General features: G+C 45.9%; 2 protein-coding genes across 5 annotated transcripts in view; both read right to left on the bottom strand.

Moving 5' to 3' along the window:
- otud7b (OTU deubiquitinase 7B) overlaps positions 1 to 27483 on the bottom strand; it is a 167327-nt gene that overhangs the window by 107710 nt on the left and 32134 nt on the right. The gene's annotated exons all lie outside the window — the stretch shown is intronic.
- mtmr11 (myotubularin related protein 11) lies at positions 300 to 26714 on the bottom strand. Its single transcript, XM_069715061.1, has 17 exons — positions 26123 to 26714; positions 18972 to 19041; positions 13311 to 13447; positions 13071 to 13140; positions 12592 to 12731; positions 12415 to 12499; positions 9785 to 9932; positions 9393 to 9480; positions 8868 to 8956; positions 7597 to 7724; positions 6881 to 6959; positions 6613 to 6683; positions 4945 to 5117; positions 3626 to 3796; positions 3270 to 3488; positions 1998 to 2321; positions 300 to 856 (listed from the first exon to the last, which is right to left on the bottom strand). The coding sequence occupies exons 1-17, from the start codon at positions 26177 to 26179 to the stop codon at positions 395 to 397; spliced, it is 2511 nt and encodes an 836-aa protein (XP_069571162.1). The 5' UTR covers positions 26180 to 26714; the 3' UTR covers positions 300 to 394.

The raw sequence follows: 27483 nt of genomic DNA, 5'->3' as shown, positions 1-27483 counted from the left end.
CGCCTCCCGACAGCGTTATCTCCACCCGGTCCGGTGTCTGTGGAGAAGAAGCTAAGAATACAAAGCGTCCTCTCTTCCTGGAAGGACGACGAGGTGTGCTGTCATTGTCCAGCATCTTCAGCCCTTTTGTGTCTTTTTTTTCTTTGCTGTTAGATAATTAAACTGGAGGATTTAAACAAATATACAAAAGCGGTTGTCACATTGTGTTTTAAATACAGTACAGACGATAAGATGCCGAGTCGGCATCTCTTGCGCCGATCGTTTCATGTCACGTGGTTACGTCCTCGGGTCGTGACACCGCCGAAGGATACGTACGTGTCTCGCCGTGGCGGGCGATGCGGTACCTGGTCGTGGGGGCTGATGGGAACAGTAAGGAGGAGGGGGGGGCGGAGCCTCAGGAAGGCAGCGAGGGCCCGTTGCTCTTGGGCAGCTTGGCGTTGTTGGGCGGAGGGTAGTAGCGCTGCTCGGGTCGAGCCTCGCTCGCCGACGAGTGCCCGAACAGGAAGGTGTGCTTGTTGCTGCCGCCGGCGTCCTTGTGGGCGGGCCTGGACGGTGGGGCGGAGCCAGGGGGCGGGGCCCGGGAGGTGTGCTGGTTGGTGGAGGTAGGAGGCGGGGCCGCTTTGGGCGCCGCCGTCCCCTGAGACCTCGGCGCCGCCGGGAAGAGGAAGGTGCCGCCGTTGTTGGTGTTCTGGTTCAGGTTGGCGTCGGGCCGCCGCGGCTCCGCCGTCACGGCGGGTGGCGTGGAACTCTCGCCGGCGGTGGACGCCTGCGCCAGCTTGTCCCGGAGCTGCAGCACCTCGCGGGCGAGCCGCTCCACCGGGTGGGGGTGGTTGGCGGAGAACGGGTGGGAGAAGGCCTGAGGACGGACATATTAAAGGTCTCGGTGTCAACTCAGATTTACTTTTTTATCCTAAAGGTTTTAATAACTGACGTTCTGAACGAACAGATCACATCAGAGGAGAAGAAGGTGAAACACGAAGAGGAGATCTATAAACGGTTAGATCTGATTTCCTCTACAGCTTCCTGAAAATAGACGACTGCGCCCGCCCACACGGCCCCCATCTACTCTTAACGTCTCCATGGTAACGCTGTGGGACGGACATCACGGAAGCTGCACCGCGTCCGTATCGGGACGTTATCGATCGACTTGTGAATCTGCACATCACAGAGGTCGTCTGCCGAAGCTGCAGCCGCGACGGGACGGAAACTATCGAGTTTCACAAAACATTCATGAAGGTGACATTTAGACGCCGGAAATATTCAGACGAGACCTCCGACGCTTCTCGATTTTAATACTTCATATTCGTACGTCTGCTTCAGTCAATCATACCCAAGTTATTGTCAGGGTGAATTAATCATTAAGGATTCATCGGGGAGTCACACGAGTTCAAAGTCTCAATGAACACGTGAATTACATCACTAACTGAGGCGATTACATCATCATTGATTAGGATTTATTAAACATGACTCCATTTTGGACCTCTGCACCAAAGTCTGCAACAGAGATCACATCATGACGTCATCACTAACGAAGCGTTAGAAGACATGTTTTTTTTTTAACTACTATGATGTCTGAGTTATTATGTTTGTGTCCTATTCATCGTAACCATAGTAACCTGCATGAAAATGAGCCGGCGCAAAAACTGGCCCAAACATCGATCACGTTGGATAAATCATAATCAACGATGATGTAATCACCTCAGTTAATGCTTCAATTCACCTGTTGTTCTTTAGACTTTGAACTCGTGCTACTTGCTGATGATTTATGAGGTATTAATGCATGAATTCATCATAATTCATGCACCCTTAACGTAGAGTATTTTCCGTTACTTTAAATGTAAACTCATTTCCCCTTTAAATGGCTCTCAGATTTAAGTGAAAACTTTCCTTTTACATTTGTGGATATTTAAGTTAGAAAAAAAAACTGCTTCAAGTGAAAGAAGATATCCTGAAATTCATAACAAGCTCTAACTAATCGTACAGGAAGCTCCACATACCTGAGCGTGCAGCGCCCCCCGCAGGTAGCACTCCCTCCACAGGCCCATGCAGGGCCCCATCAGGAGGGGCAGTAAGGGCTCGTAGGGGTCCAGCGGTCCTTGAGGTCCAGAGGTGGAGGTGAGGCTCTGGGGGAACTCGCTCAGCGCCCAGGCCTTCAGCAGCCTCTCCAGGCCCGGCACGTTCTCGGAGGACGGCGCCCTCCGGTGGCTCTTCTTGTAGACGCCCGAGCTGCCGCTGCCGCTGCGCCACGGCAGCAGGTTGGCCGGACAGGAGAAGGTGCCGCGAGAGAGCAGGAACACGGAGCCGGGGATGGTGTCGGTCAGCTGAGGGGGCACAAAGGTGAAGATCCAGTCGGACAAAAACACTTTCAGGAGGAGCAGAATAACTCAGAATAACTTGATGGTGGTTCTGCAGGTTTTTGTTCAAACATATTGACTTCACTTGTTTATGTCTCTGATTTGCACTCATCTACCAAAGAGGAGAAACACGTCAGCTGATGGTCAACGGGATGCAAAGAGGTCAGAGTGAATTCAATGTGTTTTATGACCACGAGGGGGCGCTGTGCACTGAAGGATGACAGTTTACTGAGATCAGACAATTTACTAGCAACAAACTGATGCTGACGCTCATTAAACTGTTAATCTGTACCTATATATCTATATATATCTATATACTTATATATAGATATATATAGATATATGTGTGAAAAATCAGCTGCATTCTAGAATCCAATCTGATATCTGTCTCTGATCATCTCTGTCGCTTGATGATATAATTATAATTAACTGACCAGCCAGAAGCTGCAAACACCAGCTTTTTGGTGCGTTCATGAGCAGCTGTGAAAGTGGGAAAGTTCACAGCTCAGACTGGGAAAAAAAAAAACACCAGAACGTCTGTTGAACTGGGAACGTTTTTGAGAGCTCAGAGAAGTCGGTCGACACGTTTGTGGTGAAAAGTAGAAATACAAACGTTCAACTCAAATATAAGTCACCTTGTGGATAATTTAGGTCATTTTAATAAACAATACTAATTACTAAACTGAGAGACAACGACGGTGACATTTCCCAGATGTTGCCTTTGTTGTTGTCATATAAACACTCTCAACTGGGAAGTCAGACGTTCCCAAATCAGAACTTTCCCACGTCCCAGCTGCCCTGAACGCACCATTGTTTTTCAGCTCTACTGAGACTTTCAGGTATCAGCTGACGAGACGTCCCGTGTTGGCCACCAGAGGGCGTGTTGCACCACGTGAAGGAAGCCGCACCACCTACCCGGTGTGTGTCCGGGTTGGTGTTGAGGTTGCCGTTGAGCAGCGGTTGCAGCGGGGGGGTCGGGGGGACGGGCTGGGTGAAGCGGTCCTGTTTGGGTTTGCTGTACTGCAGGGCCCAGTCCCACACGGCGGGCAGAGGGGGGTCGGAGGGATCCGAGGAAGAGTCGGGATGCAGCGTGTCTCTCCAGCCGTTGACGGGGGTGTAGGACTGGCCGAGGTTCTGGGTGGAGGAAGAAACCGGGTCAGAAACTTCTGTTCTGAAGTCTTGTTTTCATGCACGGATCCAGAAACAGGTGAACAGTTAGTGACTGTAGAGTGTGATGAAGGTTCCTCTCAGCTGTTCCTCGTGTTCGGTACCTGCGAGCGTTTGCATCGCTCTCGCTGGCAGTTCGCCAGGAAGCTGGAGAAGAGCGGCAGGTGGATGCTGTCGTGGAGCGCCAACAGGAAGTCCTCCGTCAGCTGGAAGCGAGACGGATACTGAGACCACAGCTGCCAGACGCAGTCCAGGAAGAGCAGGAAGATCGGAGCCTGGAGGGAGGGAGAGGTGGAGGACAGGTGGAGGTGGAGGTGGAGGGAGAGGTGGAGGACAGGTGGAGGTGGAGGTGGAGGGAGAGGTGGAGGACAGGTGGAGGGAGAGGTGGAGGACAGGTGGAGGGAGAGGTGGAGGACAGGTGGAGGGACAGGTGGAGGGAGAGGTGGAGGACAGGTGGAGGTGGAGGGAGAGGTGGAGGAGAAAGAATGAAGACGGTCGTATCACAGCGAAGGAGCTGAAACATTAAAATGTGAATAACAGCATCGACTTCTTTGGTACAAATAAAGAAAAGTTTGAGATAGAAGTTAAAACAAATCGTCCTTCATGTCTCCTCCAAACATTCGACCAATCACTGCACGACCTGCGTGTGATTGTTGGATCATCGGTTTCAGGCGGTTATGAGGTCAACTGCTGACAAGTTGATTTTAAAGGTGGATTTGTGAGGCGTTTCTGTGAAAAGGGGGCGGGGCCAGGAAGCAGAACCTTCGATCGACCGGTCGACCTTCGTTCTGACCTTCATCTGAGATGGAGGATACGAGCGGCTGAAATGAGATTCCTGGAGGGAGCTCGGAGATGCTGCTGCCTCATGTCTTCATCTGATCAGGATTCCTCCCGGCTGTCTTCCTTTGGAGGGTTTTTTGTGGACACGTCCAGCTGGTGGGAGACCGGAGAGCAGACCCACAACATGCTGGAGGGGTGAAACATTGGTCTGATCTGGGAGGGCCTCGGGATCCCCCGGGAGGAGTCGGGAAACGTTGGAGGAGAGAGAGACATCTGGGCTGACTTTGATTTAACCTGCTGCCATGGCGACCCGACCCCGGAGGAGCGGTGGAAAATGGATGGAGCAACCGTTTTCAGTCACCGGATGTGTGAAGAAGATTGTGAATCGCTTTTTTTTGTTTTGTTAATATTTTTCTGGAGAATTTTGTTGCATTATAATGAGCGGAATAAATAAAACATGAAATGAAATAAGTCCTGATTGACACTTTAAACTGCAACATGCTGCAGTGACATTTTGTTGTCGGTTCGGTATTCAGTGAAGTGTCGGAGGAGGAGGAGGAGGAGGAGGAGGAGGACACCGTCGCCGGCCATCAGACACCAGCCTGCCGCTCCGGTGTCAAACTCATGACCTTTGACCTCTCACCTCCTCCTTGTCGTTGTCGCGGTGGTAGTTGACGCGGCTGCAGAAGCGGTGGCCGGCCATCACCCACTCCTTCTGCACCAGGCCCTGGAAGCCCGGCTGGGTCCGGCAGTGGGGGTCACACATCACCTGCACCAGGCTGGACACCACGCAGCTCAGGTCCCGGTCCTCCACCTCTGTGGCGGCGAAACACAAATAAAGAGCTCGTTACTGCCGGCATTTAGTTTCATAATTCATACACTAAAAGAACCTCACCTGACACGTGGGCGCTATATGACTCCGCCCCTTTTAGCCTGCACGGCCTCTTTTCCCTCCAAACAAACAATGAACCTTTAATTCCACCTGTTGTTTCATTTTATTTGTTTAATATTCCACGTGTGCTTTATGTTTCCTACGTGTCTGTATTCTGACGTCAGACCCTGATGTTTACTTATTTACTTCCTCATTCAGCGACTTGTTAATGCTGACTTTTGATTTAATGTATTTATTTTGTCTTCTTTCTTTCTTTCATCCATCGCTCCTTTTGTTAATCCTGAACTGGAACAAATAAAGTTTGACTGTTTGAATGTTCACACCACATCAGATGTTCAGTGAACCAACTCTGTAGTTCTTTCAACTCATGAATAATATTCATAAATTCATGCTGCCTGTTTGCAGCGAGTGTTAAATCTGACTGAGAGTTTGACATCTCTTATAATATATGACGAGTCACTTCATTTTCATTACCACACCCCAGACTTGTGAGTTTTAGAGCACTGGAGGGAAACACAAATCTTTTATGAACAACCAACATTTAATTTCTCTCTTATTCCTCTGAATACAAAACAGAGAGGAAGAAACCGCCAATGAGAGAACAGCAGAGAGAAACCTCGAAAGTCTTCGTGCTGCGACTCTTTTCTGCAGCGGGTCGTTTTTCTGCTGATGGAGTCGGTCTCAGATCTGCAGCGGCGTCTTTGAGCCAAAACCGATGACGTCAGAGAAGTTTGCCGGAGAAAGTCAAACAGCAGCAGCGAAGTGAAACCTCAAACGAGCAGTTTGAGTGACGGCGTGTCGCTAAACCAGATAATCAGAAATCAACAGCGGCCGACTGTCTGGGAAACGAGTCACTTTAATCACTTTTAGAGACGCGGCTCGCTGGAGGCTAACGAAGCTTCAGAGACCTCTGGAGGTGACGTGAAAGACTCGAGACAAACAGGAGATCCCAGACAGACGCCGAGGTCACCCTCGCGAGCGTGTTTGGGTTTACACATCCGTCACCTGATCCGACTCACGGCCAGCTGGTGATCAGCTGACACCTCAAGAGTCCGCGACAAAAACAACCACTCGGCACTTTCCTCCCGCGAGCGCGCAGGTGGGCGGAGGTGAAGCTCTCGTTTTTAAGAAGAGAATCGCACAACAACACGCTGACACCACGTCATCATAGAATAACACATCTGACGTAGAACAAACCAACAGCTGACCTCTGACCTACTGAGATATTGTAATCGTGTCCTTTAAAAGCGTGTTAGGACGGAGGCTCTATTGTGCTTGTAGGCTCGGTGGAGTGTGGCGGTGTCGTCGGTCCGACTCCTTCAAGGTAAAAGCCCTAATGTGGCATTAATGAGACGGAGGCGCTGTGAATAATGGATGGATCCAATAATACGAGCCGGGGTCGGGCGTCACGTGACTCACCTTGCAGCGCCACGGTCAGGTGACCGCCGCGGAGCAGGCAGGCGACCTCACAGGCTTTCCTCAGGCACGACCTGCACACACACACACACACACACACACACACACACACACACACACACACACACACACACACACACACACAGTTTTTTTAAGGACACTGATCGCAGTTCTTTGAATTGCTGAGCAGACACAAGTTTAGAAATAACAGAAGTCACGAGTAGGAAGAACGTGACGCTCCGACAGGACGTCCGACAGGACGTCATGTTACCTGGTGTAGTCGAGCCAGTGGGTCCCTTCCAGGGTGGACAACCATTTGTCATCAGGCACTGACACAGATGTGGAGATATCTGCAAAGCAAACAATAAAACGGAGCAAAGTTCCACATTTACAAACCATTTTAATGTCAAAAGAAAAAACACGAAACAAATGAATCATCCATATAAATCTGAAATGAGTAAAAACCACAAACTCAACAAACCAAACACGAGTGTTTTTTATGAGACGAGCTGTGAAACTCTCACAGGAGACAAAACACAGCTGATGACTGTGTGAACCGCGATAACCAGTGACCTCTACACATTGTTTGTGTTTGTTTGTGTGTGCGCGCGCGTGTGTGTGTGTGGGTGTGCGTGTGCGTGTGTGTGCGTGTGTGCGTGTGTGTGTGTGTGTGTGTGCGTGTGTGTGCGTGTGAGATAGGTCAGCGTTTCAGCCGCGGACGACCGCAGGTTTTGTCGTCTCAGCCGAGGAATGTGCTGCCTGCGCTCACACGACAAAAAACCTCGATAAAGAGTCTCACGAAGCCCGTTTGGATCAGCGGCACATTTATGATGTGAGGAAACATGATGTCAACACATGCTGTAACTTTAACCCTCAGATGTGGACGCTCCTTTCGTCACAACCCTCTGCGTGCTCTTGTTTTTTTTGTGCGTGCTGTGTGAATACATATTTGCGGAGGTGTGGATGTGTGTTCGTGTCTTCTCTCACCTCCTAAACAAAGGGCGCGCAGGCGGCTGTGAGCCAGCTGGATGTCGGCCGGCGAGGGCAGCTCCTCGCCCAGCTCCACCACCACACACAGAGAGGACTGGCAGCCGAACAGGACCATCTCCAGGTTCCTGCAGAGCACCGCATGCTGCTGTTAGCACGCTGATAAACGTGGACGGATCACAGACTGCGGATAAAAAGTGTTCGGAGCTTCCAGGTATATAAACTCAAAGTGCCTTGAGGCTCCATAGACTCCCATTCAACTTCTCTCATCAAATCCAAAGTGAATAAAATGTGTCCATCAGTTATCTCGGTGTTGTTAGCTAAAGTCACTCCTTCTTATTAGTTTTCTGGAGGTCCATCTGAAAATAATCCCTCATTCATTAGAAAAGAAGATTCAAGAAGACCTGGTTTTGGGGGGCGTGTCTGTTTGATTGACAGGCCTGTGGTGCAGTCAGGTTACAGCTATCGGTGGGCGGGACGTAGTATTGTCAGGTTTCCACCGCTGGCTCCGCCCCCAGATCGTCCAAATATGGTCACTTCTCTGAGAACAGTTATAGCAGACTAATATTTCCCCACAGTGAAGATCAAATGTTTTACATGGGAGGAAAATAAAAGACAGAGCAGCAAACGACCCGTCGATGGTGATGATCGAAGTTTCTCATTCAATATAAAAAAGGTAAAAGCTGATTATTGCTGCATGATTCTGTTTCTGTAAGAAGCTGCAGTTTTAATCCTGTGGGCTGCTGCTGGTCTGATTTGCTTCCTGTGTTCAGACAACTTCAAAACACTCCGATGTGTGTGTTCTCTGCAGGAGGAGGAAAATCGACTGAAGCCAAAAGGTGACTCAGACTCAGAGAGGAGGTCGGCGGTAAAAATAGTTACCTTTGTAGCTCAGCTAAAAGAAAAGGTAAATAGTTTGAAAAATATGATCCTGAAATGTAACTGATTTAATAAACTATGTGCACATCAAGTCTATTTTCTGTTAAAGGGACGCCGAGTTCCCAGAAACAGACTCTCGATTTAGAGATTTGTTTACACATGAAAAGCTTTAAATCTGAACAACCAACCTGTTATTAGTTAACTGGAAGCCGTGATTTGCCGCGTGAGAGAGCGACCGTGACACCCTGCAGCCCAGACTGAAGTATGGGTGGTCAAATGCTAATGTGTACACACGCACACACACACACACACACACACACACACACACACACACACACACACACACACACACACACACACACACACACACACACACACACACACACACACACCTGATGTCGTCCTTCTCGTGGTAGATGTTGTTCTGGAAGCTGGCCATCCGCAGCAGATCGCTGCCTCGGGGATGTCGCCAACACCAGCGCTGCAACACACCAAACACAGTTTCATCCTCTTTAATAACACGTTCCACGCTGGAAAAGAAGAAGCTGGCTGTGGTCTGTGTTCATCTTCTGATCTGCGTCAGAGGAATGTTAATAAGCAGGGAGAACGCACATATAATACATGGCTGTAGCTGAGAGGTCCTTCTGTCGTGCTACATAATGTACAATCAGGGAAGAAGGAGGCCTTTTCTTTTTCTTTTTTACAATTGTTTCGAAAGTAAACACGAAGGAAGAAAAGAGTGTTTTCTGAAATATTTACACATAAATGTAGTTTATTCTGAAGCAGCGGCGCTTTAAAGCAAACGCCATCAGAGATTACGAACGCAGTAAATCGAGGCTCTGAGTTTCCCTTTGAATAGATGAATCAGTCTGAATATGAACGCTGGTGATTTAAATGAAAGCACCGAGAACACTCACAGGGATTCGACCTTCGTTGAAGTGGGCGAAACTTTTTTTCAGCTCGGTGTCTAAAACCTTCTGTGGAACCACGATGAACCTCGACAGGCTGAAAGGAACCAGAGAAGAAGGTTTTATTGACCTGAGTACAAATAGTTAATCATTTCATAATAAGAACATACACAACACATCCATGGAGCTTTCAGAGTGCGATTCTCTGGGTCTTTTATATGATTTCATCCTTGGATTTGCTTCTCGAATAACATTCTTTTTGTCAAAGACTCGCGAGGAAATGTATTCAAGAACTCCTGAAATGTGTGTTTCTGCTGATTTAATATGGCACAGCAACATTTCATTGATTATGGACGCTGCGGGCGAGGAGGAACCGATCCAACGCAACCTGCTGAGTTTACCTGGTGGACATTTCGAAGCGGTCGTTGACGGAGCTCACCCTCCAGCTCGCGGCTCCGCACCTCTCCAGCTCCTGCTCCCAGTCCGAGGCCGACTCGAACCAGTTCATGTGGGCGTCTCGGCGACGGTTGCTTAGAAACTGCTTCATCTCTGGAGGTGGAAAGTGATTCAAGCACTTCAAATGAAAGTTTGGATCATTACAGAATGCATTCAGCTGTGGTATTTAAAGCAGCTACTGTGGAGGAATGATTGAACTGTTGAGATCATTTTGCAGCAAAGATGATTATAAAAATTTGAAAAATTCTGTTTCCAGCTTTTCTGATGTTGTCTCTCTTTGATATTATTGCTAACTCCATATATTTAAGATCTGGATGGCTGACTGGACAAAACAAACCATTTAAAGATGTGACACTGAATTTAAAAGGCTTGTAATAAACACTGCAACCTCATTTAATGATATTCTATAGATGCAGCCAGAGAGAGAATAACTGACTGACTGTGACGTGTTATTCTATTGATTTTTTTCGCTGTGAAATTGTCGGATACTCAGAGCAGACAGCACTGACCGCACACCGGACACACTTGACCCCCGGGGCAGAGTTGAACCGGAGGTCACCTAACGACTTGTTTCGGGGGGGGAGGAGGGGGGCCTTGCATTATTTATCCAAGAGCTGACAATCATCTGCAGCCTGGTCGGCCTGGCATAGCTTTAACATAACGTATCGTACACACAGGCTCATGTTTCTCTATATGGTTGCGTGAATGGAGAGGGAATAACTGTAAACGGGGCATCATTGTTTTGTCAGTGATGTGAATTGTGGTTTATTTGCTTTTATAGCTGAAGAGTTGCCATAAAAATACAAAAACGGATTGCTACTCTGATAGTTCAATTATACATTTAATTTAGGAAGTTTCATCTTTCCCAAACTGAGCCTTTCAATCACTGTGAAGATGAAACCTTTTGTGAGCGTCTGTTTGAAACATTGACTGTGTATAAAAGTGGACGTCGTCTCCGGGTCTGAAAAGTGAAGCCAATGCATAAGAGCCTTAAAGTGCAACACCACTGATGGCCACTAGGGGCTGGCGCCCAAAAAAATTCTGACTCCAATAGACTCCCATTCGAAAAAGCATCAACTGTCATGAAATACAAAGTCAATAATTTGTTTTTAATATTAGTCCTCAAAGTGAGGTATGTTTGGGGGCGTGTCTGGTTTGATTGACATGCCTGGTGTGCGATCAGGTCAAAGTGGGCGGGACATAGTGTCTTGAGGTCAGATTCACCCTTCACTAGCTCCACCCTCTTTTCCAAATATGGTTACTTCTGGCTCGAAAAAACTAAAACAAGATGGCGACTCGAGACCTCAGAACGGCAGTCAATGAAAAAAGTGGGCGACGTCACAGACGGCAGAGATTTTCTCACTTACAGTTTCAAAGACAGTTATTTTTATTGCATCATCACAGAAGAGGATGTTTCTAATCTGGCCAATCAGAGAGGATGTGAGCTTTGTTTGACATTAACATCCTGCACAGAAGTCATCGTGTTTTAAGAGTTGCTGCATCACATTCGGATGCTACGACAAAATAGACAGGAACAAAGATAAAGGACCGACTTTGAGCTGAAGTTGTGGCAAAGATGACAAACTGTGATCACGGTTCTGGGTACATTTTGTCTCTGGAGATGAGAGGAGGAAACTTTGAAGTGCAGCACATGACTAACACATCCGTGTTTCAGACTCGTTTTTTTTTTCTCACTTTAACTGAGCTGTGATGTTCATGAATATTCATTAGTTAAAATATGCATGAAAAAAACAAAACAGGATGATGGACAGATTGTGATGAACACTTTAGATTACTGATTATACAACAAGTATGAACTCAGAGATCTGATTGGTCAACTGTACATTTGAAACGTGGTCAAATCATCATGACATCACAGATATCTTTCTTCATCAGATATCTTTGTTCTTCAGATATCTTTGTTCATCAGATATCTTTGTTCATCAGATATCTTTGTTCATCAGATATCTTAGTTCATCAGATATCTTAGTTCATCAGATATCTTTGTTCATCAGATATCTTTCTTCATCAGATATCTTTGTTCATCAGATATCTTTGTTCATCAGATATCTTTGTTCATCAGATATCTTTGTTCACCAGATATCTTTGTTCCAACCAGACTGAGCTAGCTGATCAGTTTAGTGTTTCTATGTTCTGTATTTATTCAGTTGGAGACTAGAAATCCTCTCTGTTGCTAGGGTGGTTGCTAAGGGTCGGACTACTTCCTGGAGTGGTAAACATGACATACGTATGAGACTACTGACGTGACGGATTGTTTTCCAGTTGTTAGTCATACCCCGTGTGTTGCCATGGAAACAGAGATCATGCTAACAAAAAGGTTTTATATTTTGAGAGTGAATTGCTCCATAATATGAAAACATATTCTATATAGTTGGCAACTTGTTGCATCATCGCAATAATACTTGAGGGTGTGCCAATTAATGACGTTATATATACATATAAATGTAAAACACGAGCTTTAATAAACTGTCCTCGTGCGTCCTCAGAGAGCCACAGAGCTTCGGACCCGACTGACAGGAAGTCAGAAGACGGTCGAACACGTTCACCGACTCACCGACGCTCCCGAGAGCAGCGTTCTGGAAGGAGAGGACGGAGCCCGGCTTGGGAGGCTGGTAGGTCTTGGCGATGGTGTAGGTCATCTGAGACGGGAAAACCACAGTGAACATGATCGTCTGCTTTCAGCGCCGAGGCACCGCAGAGTCAGAGCAGCCAATGAAACGATGGGACGCACCTCTATGACCTGCGCGTCCGGGGTGAGGCGGTCGAACAGGAAGCAGATGACTCGCATGTCCCGACAGTAAAGCACCAGCTCCTCTGGGGTGAACTTCAGCGATGAGTTCGGGGTCACCAGCTTGGTCCTGTTCGGGCCCACTGCAACAGAATTAAATATTAAACAGACAAAGCACAGACTAGCAGAAGTATTTTGGTGTTAATTAACCTGCACATTGTAAAAAAAGAAGATTTTAAACTTCTTATTTTGTACATGCAGCATGTTTGCGTTCATATATTCACTTTTAAAGCCCCTTTTGAATCCAATTTAATGTTAAAACCAGAACTTAGTGTGAAGTTTGGGTTACTAGGGATCAGATCACTGTACCAGCTGTGGCATCATTAGTATGAAGAAAAATGACATCGGTTAATTCATGGCATTAATTTAAAAATACTTATGCTGATCTCTGAGTAAAAAGGTGAGCGCGAGGTTTCACTTACCAACGACAACCTTCTCTATCGACGCCAAAGCCACGTCGTGATCTCCTAGAAGCACCGGGTCGGCGTTGTCCTGCATCACCAAGGTCATTCAATAAATATTCCCAATTTATTTTGCATTATTTATGTTTGTAAAAAAAAAAATGTGTGTGAGAGAGAGAGAGAGAGAGAGAGAGAGAGAGAGAGAGAGAGAGAGAGAGAGAGAGAGAGAGAGAGAGAGAGAGAGAGAGAAAAGAGACTCACGTCCAGTTTGGGACTGTCCTGGGGCACGAAGGCCACTCTGAAGTGGGTGCAGAAGAGGGTCCCGGACAGCCAACCTCTCCCTTCCCTGGCGGTGAGCTTCTTCCTCACCATCACAGCTCTCTGGAGGACACACTCACCTGGAGAGGACAGGGGGGGGGGGGGACAACAGATTACACAAGTTTCCGTGGGTGATACACCGTTTTAAACAAGCTTCAGACCACTGAGAGTGACTTGAGTAAGCAGTGACTGACAGAGTGAGTGTGTGTGAGTGTGAGTGTGAGTGTGTGTGTGTGTGTGTGTGTGTGTGTGTGTGTGTGTGTGTGTGTGTGTGTGTGTGTGTGTGTGTGTGTGTGTGTTTCTGGAGAGGACACATAACAGGAAGTGCAGAGACAGACCAACAGCAGCATGACAGAGAGCAGGCGGCTGCACGTGGGCGTGACAACATCCTCAAACAACAACGCATGTCCTCGAATTGTTGCGAGTCAACAAAGAAACTTTAAAGATGGAGGCGACTCCGTTTGTCCCGAGTTACATCAGACAGATTTGTTTTTTTAACTAAATACTAAATAAATGACCAAATTAAAGTTGACATGATGTTCCCATTTTAACAAGGGTGAAAAGGGAAAAATATAAAGTAAAATAACTTAAAAGTACACAGTGTAGATAATACACATAAATAAAAGTTATTGGGAAAAATACATAAATAATAATAAATTAGAAAATATGAACATTGAACTGACGAGTAGATTCAAATCTGTTCTAAATTGAGGATTCATAATCAATCCAGCTGTTTGCTCAGGAGCAAAGATTTAGAAATCTAATCCCTTTGGATTATTTGGGAATCATTTAATAACCTGTCATCTATATTATAATCAAAGACCAATGAGAGCCGAGCTAATAGCGCTGTTCATTCAGTAACGGGCAGGAGGTGATAATTCACATGATCTAATGTAGATTAAATCTCTTTATTTCTGCATTTTCAGAAATAACTTCAGAGAAAATGAAGCATTCCTTCAACGTTGGTGATATCTGATGAAACATGTACGTTATTTGTGAAGCCGTGATGGATCTTCATCTTTGGTTGGAGGGAGAGTTGAAGAAGCTTCTGAAATTCCAGCACAAGGCTTCCAAAAACAAAACTTTCCCCCAAAATAATCTCTTAACACACAAACACAGATGTGCACAAACACTCTCAGAGAAAAAAAAGGGAACAACTATTTCACACACACACACACACACACACACACACACACACACACACACACACACACACACACACACACACACACACACACACACACACAGAGAGCAGTGAGGCAGCACATTTATAACAGTCTCCCGCTGGAATACAAAAGCCTCTGCCAGCTAGACTGTGGGTTTCCATGGCAACAGAGTCCAGGATTTGGGTTGGACGTGGTGGAAAATGGTCTTTTTTTGTCCGCGACAACGGGAGTGTTTGGGCGGACACATGACGAGGCAAATGTTTAAAAATAAAAATAAAAATAAAGGGCACAAAAAAAAACAAACAAACAAAAAAAAAGACTTTCTGGTTCCTCTGGTAAAAAAAAGAAAAAAAAAAGAAAAGAAATAAAAATAAACAGTGAGGAAACGGCAGAATTCCTCCAGTGAACATGTGGAAGGAACGAGCACGGCCCTTAAATTAAAGATGACAGCAGTCTTTCTCAGCTGCTCGCCCTCAGCTCAATGGATGTTTTGGGGGATGTAACGACGCACAAACAGGAAACGGGCCATTTCTCCACATGTTTACTCCGTGAGGGAGAAGCAGATCATTTCTCTGATTTCACCGGAGGAGTTTAAAACCTTCGAGCAGGTTTTAATGAATATACTCACGCATTTAAAAACCACACGTTAAAAAAAATAAATAATAATTTAAAAAAAAAACAAGGCCGGACTTGAATGGATTAAACCTGAGCACACGAGGCGGCGACAGAGATTTAGGACACTCGGCAACACAAGGGAGCCTTTGTTAGGCGTCTGTTAAAGAGGAGCTGTGGTTTAGCGTGCCTCGTCGTTAGCGTCGCCCCGGGTGCAGCCGAGCCCAAAAAAACATTCCTGCAGAGCCGACAGGAGGAAGGAAGAGCCCGCCGTCCTGTTCGCACTCTCCGTCTGGAGGTTTAAACACGTTGTGAAAGCAGGTGATTCATCGCAGCGTGGGTCAGCCGGATGGACGAAGGTGTTTATGGTCTGTAATCCAGTAAAGTCTTTTATGTTCTCCCTGCAGCTACGCTGGAAAACAGTAGTACTGCACCTGCAGCTCCTCTAACTCATGAAAATAACAAATTAGACTGTCGTTATTAGAGGTTTGGGGGTATTTGCTGAGTCAGCCACTTCAAACTAACGAAAAGACACATTACAGGTTGGTGATGGGCATATTAAGCAAAAGGACTATTTGAAATTGGTAACTATTAGATTATTAATCCGATATTCGCCCTGAACCTGCAAAGCCTGAAAGCAACGCGTTCTTCTTCTCCTTATGTTGTTCAATGGCGGCTGTCAGACAGCTCTTTACCGCCACCTTCTGAAAGGAGGAACACATTACAACCAGGCGCCGGTAAAATAAATACGGAAGAACGATAGTCGCACGCCCTAATGGATTTATTTATATCATAATGACTATTTGACTATTTAAAATTCATGCCCCATCCCGAGTAAACGTGTCATGAAGCAGACAAATATTATTCTGCATTTTCTGTTTCCTCAGATTGCAGCTAAATCAGCATCTGACAGCAGCTCAACAAATAAAACGCTCGGTTGGAGTTTTTGACCAGCGGAGGAGCAAAAGGGGAAAAAAAGCAGCGTTATCTTTGAACAATAAGATCTCAGGAACCCGACCGCCCGGCAGAACCGGGATCAACATACGCAGGACTTTTCCTCCACATGGAGATACGAAGGCTCGGCCTGAGAAAACACGGCTGACGGACATCCGAGCCGAACGCTCTCAGCCTCCACTTTTTATTTGTTTTCATCCACATTTGTTCCTCGTTTTCAGCTGCAGACGCGTGCGGAGCCAAAAGGTTCCTGCCCTCCTCGGCTCGCAGGGAGGAAGAGGAAGCACCAGGAATAGTTTCAATCTATGGAAACAGAAGCATTGTACTGACCGAGAAGAAAATATCCCCATGAGCGAGAGGGAGAAAAAAATAAATAAATAAAGTCCTCAATGTCGGGAGTCTTCCCCACAAAGACCTCTCAGACCTCCATGTGATATAATATTCATTTTAACAACAACAGAGGTGTAAAACTAAACGGAGGCCGTTTGGTATTGAGACTGCAAATAAAAAAACACCAGCAAAGTGTCAAACGTGGGACCTTTAAAACATCCACCCGAAGTAACGAGAGAATTTAAAACCGTTTTCGGTGTCAAGATGGAAACCCAAGTCTACAAATATGGAGGCGGCGGTCTCTTGTCCATCACTCAGCGAGGCATGAGGCTGATTGACAGGCCGTAAATCCCTCGGTAACATTAGACCGTGGAGAGAAAGGGGGACTGTGAAGTGGCTCTGAAGGGGGTCCTGGCCTCTTGGCATTGTGTGTGACTGGACAGTATAACTCCCCCCCCCCCCCCCCTCCCACTCGCAAGCATTGAAACGGGACATGATCCACCCTATGGCTGCTGGAGCCGTCCTGACCCGTTCGCCCTCCCGCGGCCCGGCTCGGTTTCTGAGGTCCTGTGTCCCCCGGTGTCACGTGAGAGCGCCGGCGCTCCCGTTAACTACTGACGGGACGGGACGACTGCTGCACGCATATTTCTGATTCTTTGACCCAGAACGCTCGTCGGCGTTTCAGACCGCAAACGTTTCAGGCACTTTTTTTGACAGCATCACTGATCAATGAGCCGTCCTCCTGCAGAGTGTCTACCTGGATGGGGCGGAGGAGGGAGGGAGGGAGGGCGGAGGGAGGGAGGGGGTGGAGAAGAGAGAGTTTGCAGGTGCAACGTGAGCCCTTTCACACCGACTCGCCTCCTTTGTGTCTGAAAGTGAACTTGTTCTCACAAATTGTCTCAACACGTCCTCCGCGGAGAGCGAACGATTCTCTCCGACTGAAATCTGAAGCCGCTCGTGAAAGACGCGAGACATTTACAATCATTTCAGCACACGGGAGAAAGCAAAACAAAAAAGAGAAGAAGAAGAGAAGGAGGATCGTGAACAGGACGGTGCTGCTGGTGCACATCTGTCTTAATGTAAGACGGCTTCTTGTGACCAGCTGTGTTTCTAATCTGGCTGGAATGAAGGTTCAGAGAACAGTGAGATGAGGAGGACGCTCAACGCCAGCAGGGAGGGAACAATGTGCCGTAAACACTTTACAGAGAAATGTGGACCGCTAAGAATAGAAGTCTGTGTGTGTGTGTGTGTGTGTGTGTGTGTGTGTGTGTGTGTGTGTGTGTGTGTGTGTGTGTGTGTGTGTGTGTGTGTGTGTGTGTGTGTGTGTGTGTGTGTGTGACTGTTGTGGGCCACTTGCAGAGTCTGGAAAGTATTTGATGAAAACACACTGCTGGAAAACAAATTAGGACCGACTAACTGAAGGAACATAAGGAAGGAAGTGTGTGTGTGTGTGTGTGTGTGTGTGTGTGTGTGTGTGTGTGTGTGTGTGTGTGTGTGTGTGTGTGTAAAGTCAGTGGAAGAACAGTCTCCTACTAACTGCATCTCAATAAAACTCCAGATTCATCACGAAGAAGATTAAAAAATGAAAAACCTTCAAACGGTACAGGAAGCATCCTCACACACACACACACACACACACACACACACACACACACACACACACACACACACACACACACACACACACACACACACACACACACACACACACACACACACACACATTTAATCTGCTGTGTAGTGAGTGTTATCTCCTGTCTGCTGCCACTCTTCCCCTCTTGTGTGCCGTCGGGCTGAATTGTGTGATGCCAGCATGTAGAAGAGGATTCACACCTGGAGGATCCTAATCTTGTAAAAACAGCTGATATATAAACAAACGGAGTCGCAGCTTAATCAAAGTGCCGGTGATGCTTCATCCTGCAGAATCTCAGCTTTTTTTTTTACTACAATAGTCTTTTTTTTTAAAATTTTTTATTAAATAAAGTGTAATCAAGAAGGTACACGATGAATAACAACACCTGACGACGCACAGCACCGTCGTCTGCTTTGGATTTTGGTTCAAATTGAATCTTAAGTGTGAAATCGGCACACAGAGACTCATTCAGAGACCTCTAACTTAATAAAAATATTAAGTTTAAGGCCAAATCCTGAAAGCAAGAGAAGCCTCCCGAACCCAAACTTTGGAGGCTGTTAGAAACTGCAGGAACCAGAAGTGAGGGACGTCTTCTCTCCGGGTACGACGACGTCGTTACGATATGATGGAGGAGGAAATACGCTGCAGGTTCTTTTTCAGAGTTATCAGGCCAAATAAATCTGATCTGAATTGAGAGTTTGTTATTCACGATGTTCAGTTCCAACTTGTTTTTGTTATATCAGCTTGAATCACTGCTTAAAGCAAGAAAATGTGTTGATTTGTTAACAACTACGATATCTTTTATGTATTCAGACATCTTTACACACACACACACACACACACACACACACACACACACACACACACACACACACACACACACACACACACACGACCTGATAATCTCACCTGGCAGACAGCGCAGCCCGAACACGTCTCGACTCCGTGCGTTCACCCCGGTCTGACTCAGCATCCTCTCCTTCAACAGAAACACAGCAGACATCGTCACTCGTTCATCGTCAGCAGAAAGTTATCAAATATCAAAACACCACCGTGTTATATCTTGTGTATTTAGTGATTTTACTTTTGGACAGAAACCCTGATTTCTGATCTTTTGTGGTCAGTTAGCAGCTCCTGACCTGAATCCATCTCTTCATCTAATTCCCTTTAGAAAGCAAATGAGAAATAACTTTGTGTTTGAGAATGTAAAGTTGTGTTGTAGTGAGTAAAGAGTAACCGTGTCCTGTGTAACGCCGGCCGTCCACATGCCAACTAAACAGCTTCGTTATATTCAGATTACGGCCACGCCTTCTTCTCTCATCAAACTCTTGACTCGTTTACAAAAGACCGAGAAACAAACGCCGAGAAAAACGATCGCGCCGGTTCTTCTGGGATTCTTGGTTTCCACGTCTCCGTTTGGGTTTCCTCCTCCTTCTTTACTTTCTGTCTGATAATCAAACTTCAGTCATGATTCAACGCTGCAGAGGTTTTCTACAACAGGGCTCTCCAGCACATATGCTTCCACTTAACTCTACTACTGAATCCCCCCCCCCCCTCTGTGAAGTCCATTTACATTTATCGGCTTGAAATCCCATAATATGCCGAGGTCTGCAGCGGTGTGATTACACAGGTGGAAAACCAGCTTTAAAATAGTGGAGAAACAGAGAAAAAAGAAAAGAAAAGGCCTTTAAGTTAACGATGTCTGAGAGAACGCCACGTTAGAGAAGCCGGAGCTCTTTAAAAAAAACATTTAACAAAGAGAAGCTTTGCTCCCTGAAAAGGTTGTAAAATCACACTTCTTCATAGTCTGGTTGTTCCAGCAGTGAGATATCTGGGAAATATCTAGATATGTGACTTTTTAAAGTCTTTAAAAACGAAATAAAAACCAAGGAAAAAAAGCTGTTGCTTTAAAAATGATTATAAAAACAATAAAGTCTGAAATAAGCCTGGAGGGATTTTTTTTTTCTGCTGTGTTTATTCCAAAACAAGATCACAGTTTCAGCACTTTTAGAGACCAAATTAAGAGGCAGAAAGATTTCTGTTCGCAAACCCACTGAGAAAAACAAGTTTTTTTTGGATTATGAGGCAGGACACTAAAATATTTTACAAGTCTGAGTTTCAGCCAGAGCATTGTTTAATTTCTTCTTTTTTTTCTCCATCTGGCTTTAACATGGTCGGTGCTGCCGTGCTGTCTCTCAGACAAGCCGCAGCTGAATTCCTCTCAAGTCCGACAAAAGAGACTCAAATCTAGTTTAGTTATTCATTTCATAAGTCATAAATGTGCGTCTGAGCTGCAGGCTCTCGCTTCAACTGGCAAACAACTGAAAATAACAGACCATAAAGCAAAAACTAAAATGTGAATTGCAGGAAGTTCACCTTCACTTCAGAAGTAAGATGAGGAAAAGGAGCATCAGATCACGTCGAGGCACAAACTTAAAGACCCAGCGGACCGGAGTGGGCGGAGCCTCGAGTCTCTGAGTCACACAGCACTCAGAAACCACATTTCCAGGGCCGTGTTTCTGCTGACTGTTCACTTCTGATTTCATTGTGTGGCTGCTGAGTCCCCACCACTATCTCACTATCTCACTAACCCACTATCTCACTATCTCACTAACCCACTATCTCACTATCTCACTATCTCACTAACCCACTATCTCACAATATCACTAACCCACTATCTCACTATACCACTATATCACTAAATCACTATCACTATACCACTATATCATATCACTATATCACTATACCACTATCTCACTATATCATTATACCACTATCTCACTATATCATTATATCACTATCTCACTATCTCACTAACCCACTATCTCACTATATCACTAACCCACTATCTCACTAACCCACTATCTCACTATACCACTATATCACTAAACCACTATCTCACTAAACCACTATCACTATACCACTATACCACTGTATCATATCACTATATCACTAAACCACTATCTCACTAAACCACTATCACTATACCACTATACCACTGTATCATATCACTATATCACTATACCACTATCTCATTATATCGTTATACCACTATCTCACTATATCATTATATCACTATCTCACTAACCCACTATCTCACAATATCACTAAACCACTATCACTATATCACTATACCACTATCTCACTAACCCACTATCTCACTATACCACTATACCACTATATCATATCACTATCTCACTATACCACTATCTCATTATATCATTATACCACTATCTCACTATATCATTATACCACTATCTCACTATATCACTAACCCACTATCTCACTATCTCACTAACCCACTATACCACTATCTCATTATATCACTATCTCACTATACCACTTTATCACTAAACCACTATCTCACTAAACCACTATCACTATACCACTATATCATATCACTATCTCACTATACCACTATCTCACTATATCATTATATCACTATCTCACTATACCACTATCTCACTAAACCACTATCACTATACCACTATACCACTACCCCTTTAGACTAAATAAAACCCTTTAGACTAAATTAAAACTCTTTAGACTAAATTAAAACCCTTTAGAGTAAATTAAACCCCTTAGACTAAATTAAACCCTTTAGACTAAATTAAAACCCTTTAGACTAAATTAAACCCCTTTAGACTAAATTAAACCCCTTAGACTAAATTAAACCCTTTAGACTAAATTAAAACCCCTCCAGACTAAATTAAACCCCTTTAGACTAAATTAAAACCCCTTAGACTAAATTAAAACCCCTTTAGACTAAATTAAAACCCTCCAGACTAAATTAAACCCCTTTAGACTAAATTAAAACCCTTTAGACTAAATTAAAACCCCTTTAGACTAAATTAAAACTCTTTAGACTAAATTAAAACCCTTTAGACTAAATTAAACCCCTTTAGACTAAATTAAAACCCCTTAGACTAAATTAAAACCCCTTAGACTAAATTAAAACCCCTTTAGACTAAATTAAACCCCTTAGACTAAATTAAAACCCCTTTAGACTAAATTAAAACTCTTTAGACTAAATTAAAACCCTTTAGACTAAATTAAACCCTTTAGACTAAATTAAACCCCTTAGACTAAATTAAACCCTTTATGGTGTGATAAGATCTTGTTTCTACCTCTCTAAACGCTGCCACCTCAAACATCTGCAGAGACGAGACCCCAGAACATGATGTTCAGAGTTACTGAATAACTGATATCTTTGCCACATCCCAAAAAACCCAAATGTAAATGTTTGCATCTCTTCTTAACACGAACCGATCCGAGTGTTCAGTGGAAGCTGCTCCTCCTGAATAATGCTGAGCTCGGCGCTCTGAAGATCCACATCAGCTTCTAGCGTTTCGCTGCCGACGCTTCGTTCGTGTTGTGCGTTTCATTTCCTCACATGAAACATGAGACCCGACATTTAAATATATTTATACACCGAGAGAGAAAACAAGGCAAAACAAAAAAGAACAAAAACCTGCCTTCAGTAGTGATCAGCGGTGGAAGTGAACCAAAATACTGCGCAAAGAAAAACAAGAGAACGAACAGGAATCACAGTAACCGGTTGTGAAATAGAGAATAAAGTAATAAATCAATGTTTCATGAATTGGGAATTCTTCTGGTTAATATTTAATGTGAAATGTGCTGCATCGCCACGAATATCCATCTTTTAACCTAATTTCTCTGCTGCAGCCTGTTGTGACGTTTCATCGTGAAACCTCACGTCATGTTTATAGCAGGAGGGTTCAAAGGTCAAATGAAGCCAAATGAAACTGTTTGTTTTCCATAGAAGGACTTTAGCCTCAATCACTGTATTTACACGGAAACAAAATGAGTAATAAAATGAGTAATAAAATGAGTAATAAAATGGAGGAATTACATCAGTCCACTAATTAGACACTTCGAAACCTCAACGGTCGCCGTCGCGGCTACGAAGCGGAGCGTTGTGGAAAAACAGCTTTTATTTTACCGTCGTACCCGTGTTGGAAAGAAGGAACCGGTATGTTCGCCGAGTGTGAAAGAGACGCTACAAAACCATGTTACAGTGAAATGACCAAAAGCACACACTAACCCCCCACCCCCCCACACACACCCCCACCCCCCCCACGCGCTGCTGGTTTAATTATCAGCGAACGCCATGTCGATGCAGCCTCCCGGCAGAGACCATAAATCTGCCCCGGTGTTAAGAAGAGAGCCTTTTGTTGTCCGGGTGGTGGACGGGGACGTCCCGCTCCCGGGGGGGCGGGTGTGGTGGACGGGTACGTCCCGGTCCTGGGGGGCGGGGGGCGGGTCGGGTGATATCGGCCTCGGATCTTCAGCCCCGTCTGAATGGCGCTCAGACGAAACCTCCGCTGGCATTTCTGCTTCTGTTCAGCTTTGTGCTGCTCGCTCCTTTCATGCTTCAAAGGCCGGGAGATGCAGATATAGTGAACTGGGCCGGGGGGGGGGGGGGGGGGGGGGCAGAAATCCAGAACGTTTCAAAGCTTCTGTAATGTGAGGATTTGCTGCTTCGTGACCTCGTGTGATTATAAACTATCTCTCTTTGGATTTGTTTTTTGGGCGTGCAAACAAAAGCAACTTGAAGATTTCAGATTTGAGAAACTGAAGATTGAAGATTGAAGATAGAAGAAGAAGAAGAAGAAGAAGAAGAAGAAGAAGAAGAAGAAGAAGAAGAAGAAGAAGAAGAAGAAGAAGAAGAATCAATTGGAGAAAAAAACTAAAAACTGCAAAACCATCTGGTCAGAAATGAGCGCTGGACTGGATTCAGTCTCAACACATGCTGGTGGAGGGGAACCAGAGGAGTGAGTGGGCGGCCTCGTCTCCTCCCCCTCGTCTCCTCCACCTGACCTCGTCTCCTTCCCCCTCGTCTCCTCCACCTGACCTCGTCTCCTCCACCCTATCTCATATCATCCCCCCTGGCCTCCTCCCCCCTGGTCTCCTCCACCCGTCCCACTACGACTCCATCATATCTCAAGCTCACAGCCTTCACATGAGAATCTGAATCTGAGGAAATCAAATTCAAAAGAAAGTCCTGGACCCATCCAACCGTTGTCTCCATGGCGACAGCCAGATGCCAGATGTTGTGCAGTAGCACAGCAGCAGCAGCACCCCCCCCCCAATCTACACATTGTAAGCCTCGCCCCCGAGGGTGAAGCAAAGAAGCATCTGTTACCATTTTCCCCTGCGGCTGCTGAAAACAACCAGACAGAGAAAAAAAAGAAAAAGTCAGGCAACACAAAGACGGAGAGTCGGTTCTGGTTCTGGACATATTCAGGACATCGCCCCGTCCCGAGTCCTTCCAGCCCTCAGTCCTCCCGGGGGGCCGATTAAAGGCCGAGCCTCCTCATCGATCATCTGAAACGCAGCAGCAGGAGGATTTAAGCTTCGGCGTGTCGAGGAACTTCGTTGTAGCGACGGGACGGACTAAAAAAAGAGCATCATTTAATCCCAAAATGAAACTCTGACTCACTGACCTTTAATCAGGCCGGAACCAGAGATTGGACATCTCCTGTAATTATGCAGCTTCCCTGTTTAACCCACACTGAAGGAAACGGCAGCTGTACACTAAAGGTTCCTCTTGGTGGCGCTGCAGATGGAGACGACCTGGCTGATGTTTTAATATCCCGGCCCGGTGAACGATGGCCCGGTGAACGACGGCCCGGCCCGGCAGCCCGGTGAACGATGGCCTGGCCCGGTGAACGATGGCACGGTGAACGATGGCCCGGTGAACGATGGCCTGGCCCGGTGAACGATGGCCCGGTGAACGATGGCCCGGCCTGGTGAACGATGGCCCGGTGAACGATGGCCCGGCCGGTGAACGATGGCCCGGTGAACGATGGCCCGGCCCGGCAGCCCGGTGAACGATAACCCGGTGAACGATGGCCCGGTGAACGATGGCCCGGCCCGGCAGCCCGGTGAACGATAACCCGGTGAACGATGGTCCGGTGAACGATGACCCGGTGAACGATGGCCCGGTGAACGATGGTCCGGTGAACGATGACCCGGTGAACGATGACCCGGTGAACGATGACCCGGTGAACGATGGCCCGGTGAACGATGACCCGGTGAACGATGGCCCGGTGAACGATAGCCCGGTGAACGATGGCCCGGCCCGGTGAACGATGGCCCGGTGAACGATGACCCGGTGAACGATGGCCCTGTGGCCCATTAAACGATGACCCGGTGAACGATGGTCCTGTGGCCCATTAAACGATGACCCGGTGAACGATGGTCCGGTGAACGATGGCCCGGTGAACGATGGCCCGGTGAACGATGACCCGGTGAACGATGACCCGGTGAACGATGGCCCGGTGAACGATGACCCGGTGAACGATGACCCGGTGAACGATGGCCCGGTGAACGATGACCCGGTGAACGATGACCCGGTGAACGATGGCCCGGTGAACGATGGCCCGGTGAACGATGGCCCGGTGAACGATGACCCGGTGAACGATGGCCCGGCCCGGTGAACGATGGTCCGGTGAACGATGGCCCGGTGAACGATGGCCCGGTGAACGATGACCCGGTGAACGATGGCCCGGTGAACGATGGCCCGGCCCGGTGAACGATGGTCCGGTGAACGATGGCCCGGTGAACGATGGCCCTGTTTCCTGCGATCATGACTGCTTCCTGTGTTTATTTTTTTCTTAAATCAAAACCTCTAAGAAGTTCTGATGAGTTCCAGCGCCGAGAAAAGATGAAACAAACATCTCACAGCATCTGGTCTTGTTTTCTATCTATTGTTTAAATGTTCCTTGAAGCACTTCGAGCCGCATTTCTTTGTCGGAAAGCTGCTTGACAAATAAAGTTGATTATTATCTCAAACCATCATTCAACTACGTGCTCTTTCTTATCAGAGTGGCAAAACCACAAACACATGAAGATATTATTTAAAAAATAATAATAAAAAGACAGAAAAAGCAAAACTATGCAGAACCACGTTTCCCCTCAAAAAAACCAGGTGTTTATGAGAAGATTAAAATAATAATAATAAATGATTAAAATGGGTGAGACCGGGTTTGTAGTGTGAAACAGTGTCAGCGGTGCTGGTTAGCGTCAGTTCTTACCTTGATGTCGGGGAGCATCTGTCTCACTTTGAACGTGGTTTTAGATCCCGTCAACATCTTTACGGGTTTTTTCTTCTTCTTCCAACTCGACTTAAAAAAAAACAAAAAAAAAACAACAACAAAAAAACCCGAAAATGTAGAAGACGAAATAATTAATAACGGTGTCGTTTTACCCGACCGGCCGCGCGAGGGGTTAGAGGTGTCCTCGGAAAACCGTTAAAACCACACAAAAAAATAAATACAAATAAATAAATAACCGAGTAACGGTTCGTCTCGGTTCGTCTCGGTGTCACCGGCTGATCCAGCTGAGGTGTTCACGGAACGACCCGAACTGCTTTCATGGCGCTGACAGGCATCTGTGTGTGTGTGTGTGTGTGTGTGTGTGTGTGTGTGTGTGTGTGTGTGTGTGTGTGTGTGTGTGTGTGTGTGTGTGTGTGTGTGTGTGTCCACTCCGTTTTCAGGGGAACCCTCCTCGCTCCCTCCGGTGTTTTTCAGTCACTCACTAAACCGGAGAGACGCCGTTAACCGCCGCTCCGCTGCCCGTCGCCGTCTGTTTGTTTATCCCTTCTGCCATAGTGAAACACACACTGGTGGAAAAGTGCAGCGGTGTGTGTGTGTGTGTGTGTGTGTGTGTGTGTGTGTGTGGCATGGGGGGAGGGGGGGCGGGGCTCTTAAAGAGACAGTACCTCTGGGACCGCCCACACCGACAACAGTTTGAAGCCCAAAGCTGGAATTCAGTTTTCCCTGATTTTACTCAGGTCCCTTGAACTCACCACCACTCAATACAGTTGAATAGTAAAAAAAAAAAACATTATACTCCATTACAAGTAAGAATACTGCATTTAAAGAAGTAAAAACACAGATGTACTATCTGCAACATGCATCAAGACTACAAAAAGACAGGAAAAGTACTAGTTATGTTATAATATTATTATATGAATGGATTGTTGCTGATCTGTCTGTTGTAAAGCTGATTTCATTTACTTTGTAATGCTGTTATCTTTAGTGCATCACATTGTTTAAATTCATCAGACGTCCCGCACACACAATCTGTTTAAATTAGTCCCGCCGCTGCTGTTTTTAATTCCGATTTTAAACTTAAATTTTAAATGAGTTTAAGACAGATGCTGTGTGTAACAATGGATCTACATGGTGCCTGACTGTAAGATGAAAAAAAAATAGACAAGATGCATGAATAAATATGCAAATTGTTAACTATACCTTTGAAATAAACATACAGGAATACAAATTTAGATAAGGTCATGTAGATGAGCGTAAATTTGTTCTGTATCTGTCCTTCTTTTGTACATGTGCCAATTTAGTTTCTTTTAAAGTGCTTGACATACAGAGTAGAGTAAACT

This window comes from Brachyistius frenatus, unplaced genomic scaffold, assembly GCF_029030835.1.
Source record: "Brachyistius frenatus isolate BFR_SWC_R1_liver_20210118 unplaced genomic scaffold, ASM2903083v1 Contig_137, whole genome shotgun sequence".
Taxonomy (NCBI): Eukaryota; Metazoa; Chordata; class Actinopteri; family Embiotocidae; genus Brachyistius; species Brachyistius frenatus.
Note: the sequence above shows the minus strand (reverse complement) of the source record. Positions and strands in the feature narration are given on the sequence as shown.

What these genes read in the sequence shown, in the direction of transcription:
- mtmr11 (XM_069715061.1), bottom strand. Translation starts at nt 26,179, where the DNA reads ATGTTGACGGGATCTAAAACCACGTTCAAAGTGAGACAGATGCTCCCC. An exon ending in CGCTTCGAAATGTCCACCAG is followed by an intron (nt 9,481 to 9,784) that starts GTAAACTCAGCA and finishes GGTTCCTTTCAG; the next exon opens with CCTGTCGAGGTTCATCGTGG. An exon ending in CACGAGAAGGACGACATCAG is followed by an intron (nt 7,725 to 8,867) that starts GTGTGTGTGTGT and finishes GGTGCTCTGCAG; the next exon opens with GAACCTGGAGATGGTCCTGT.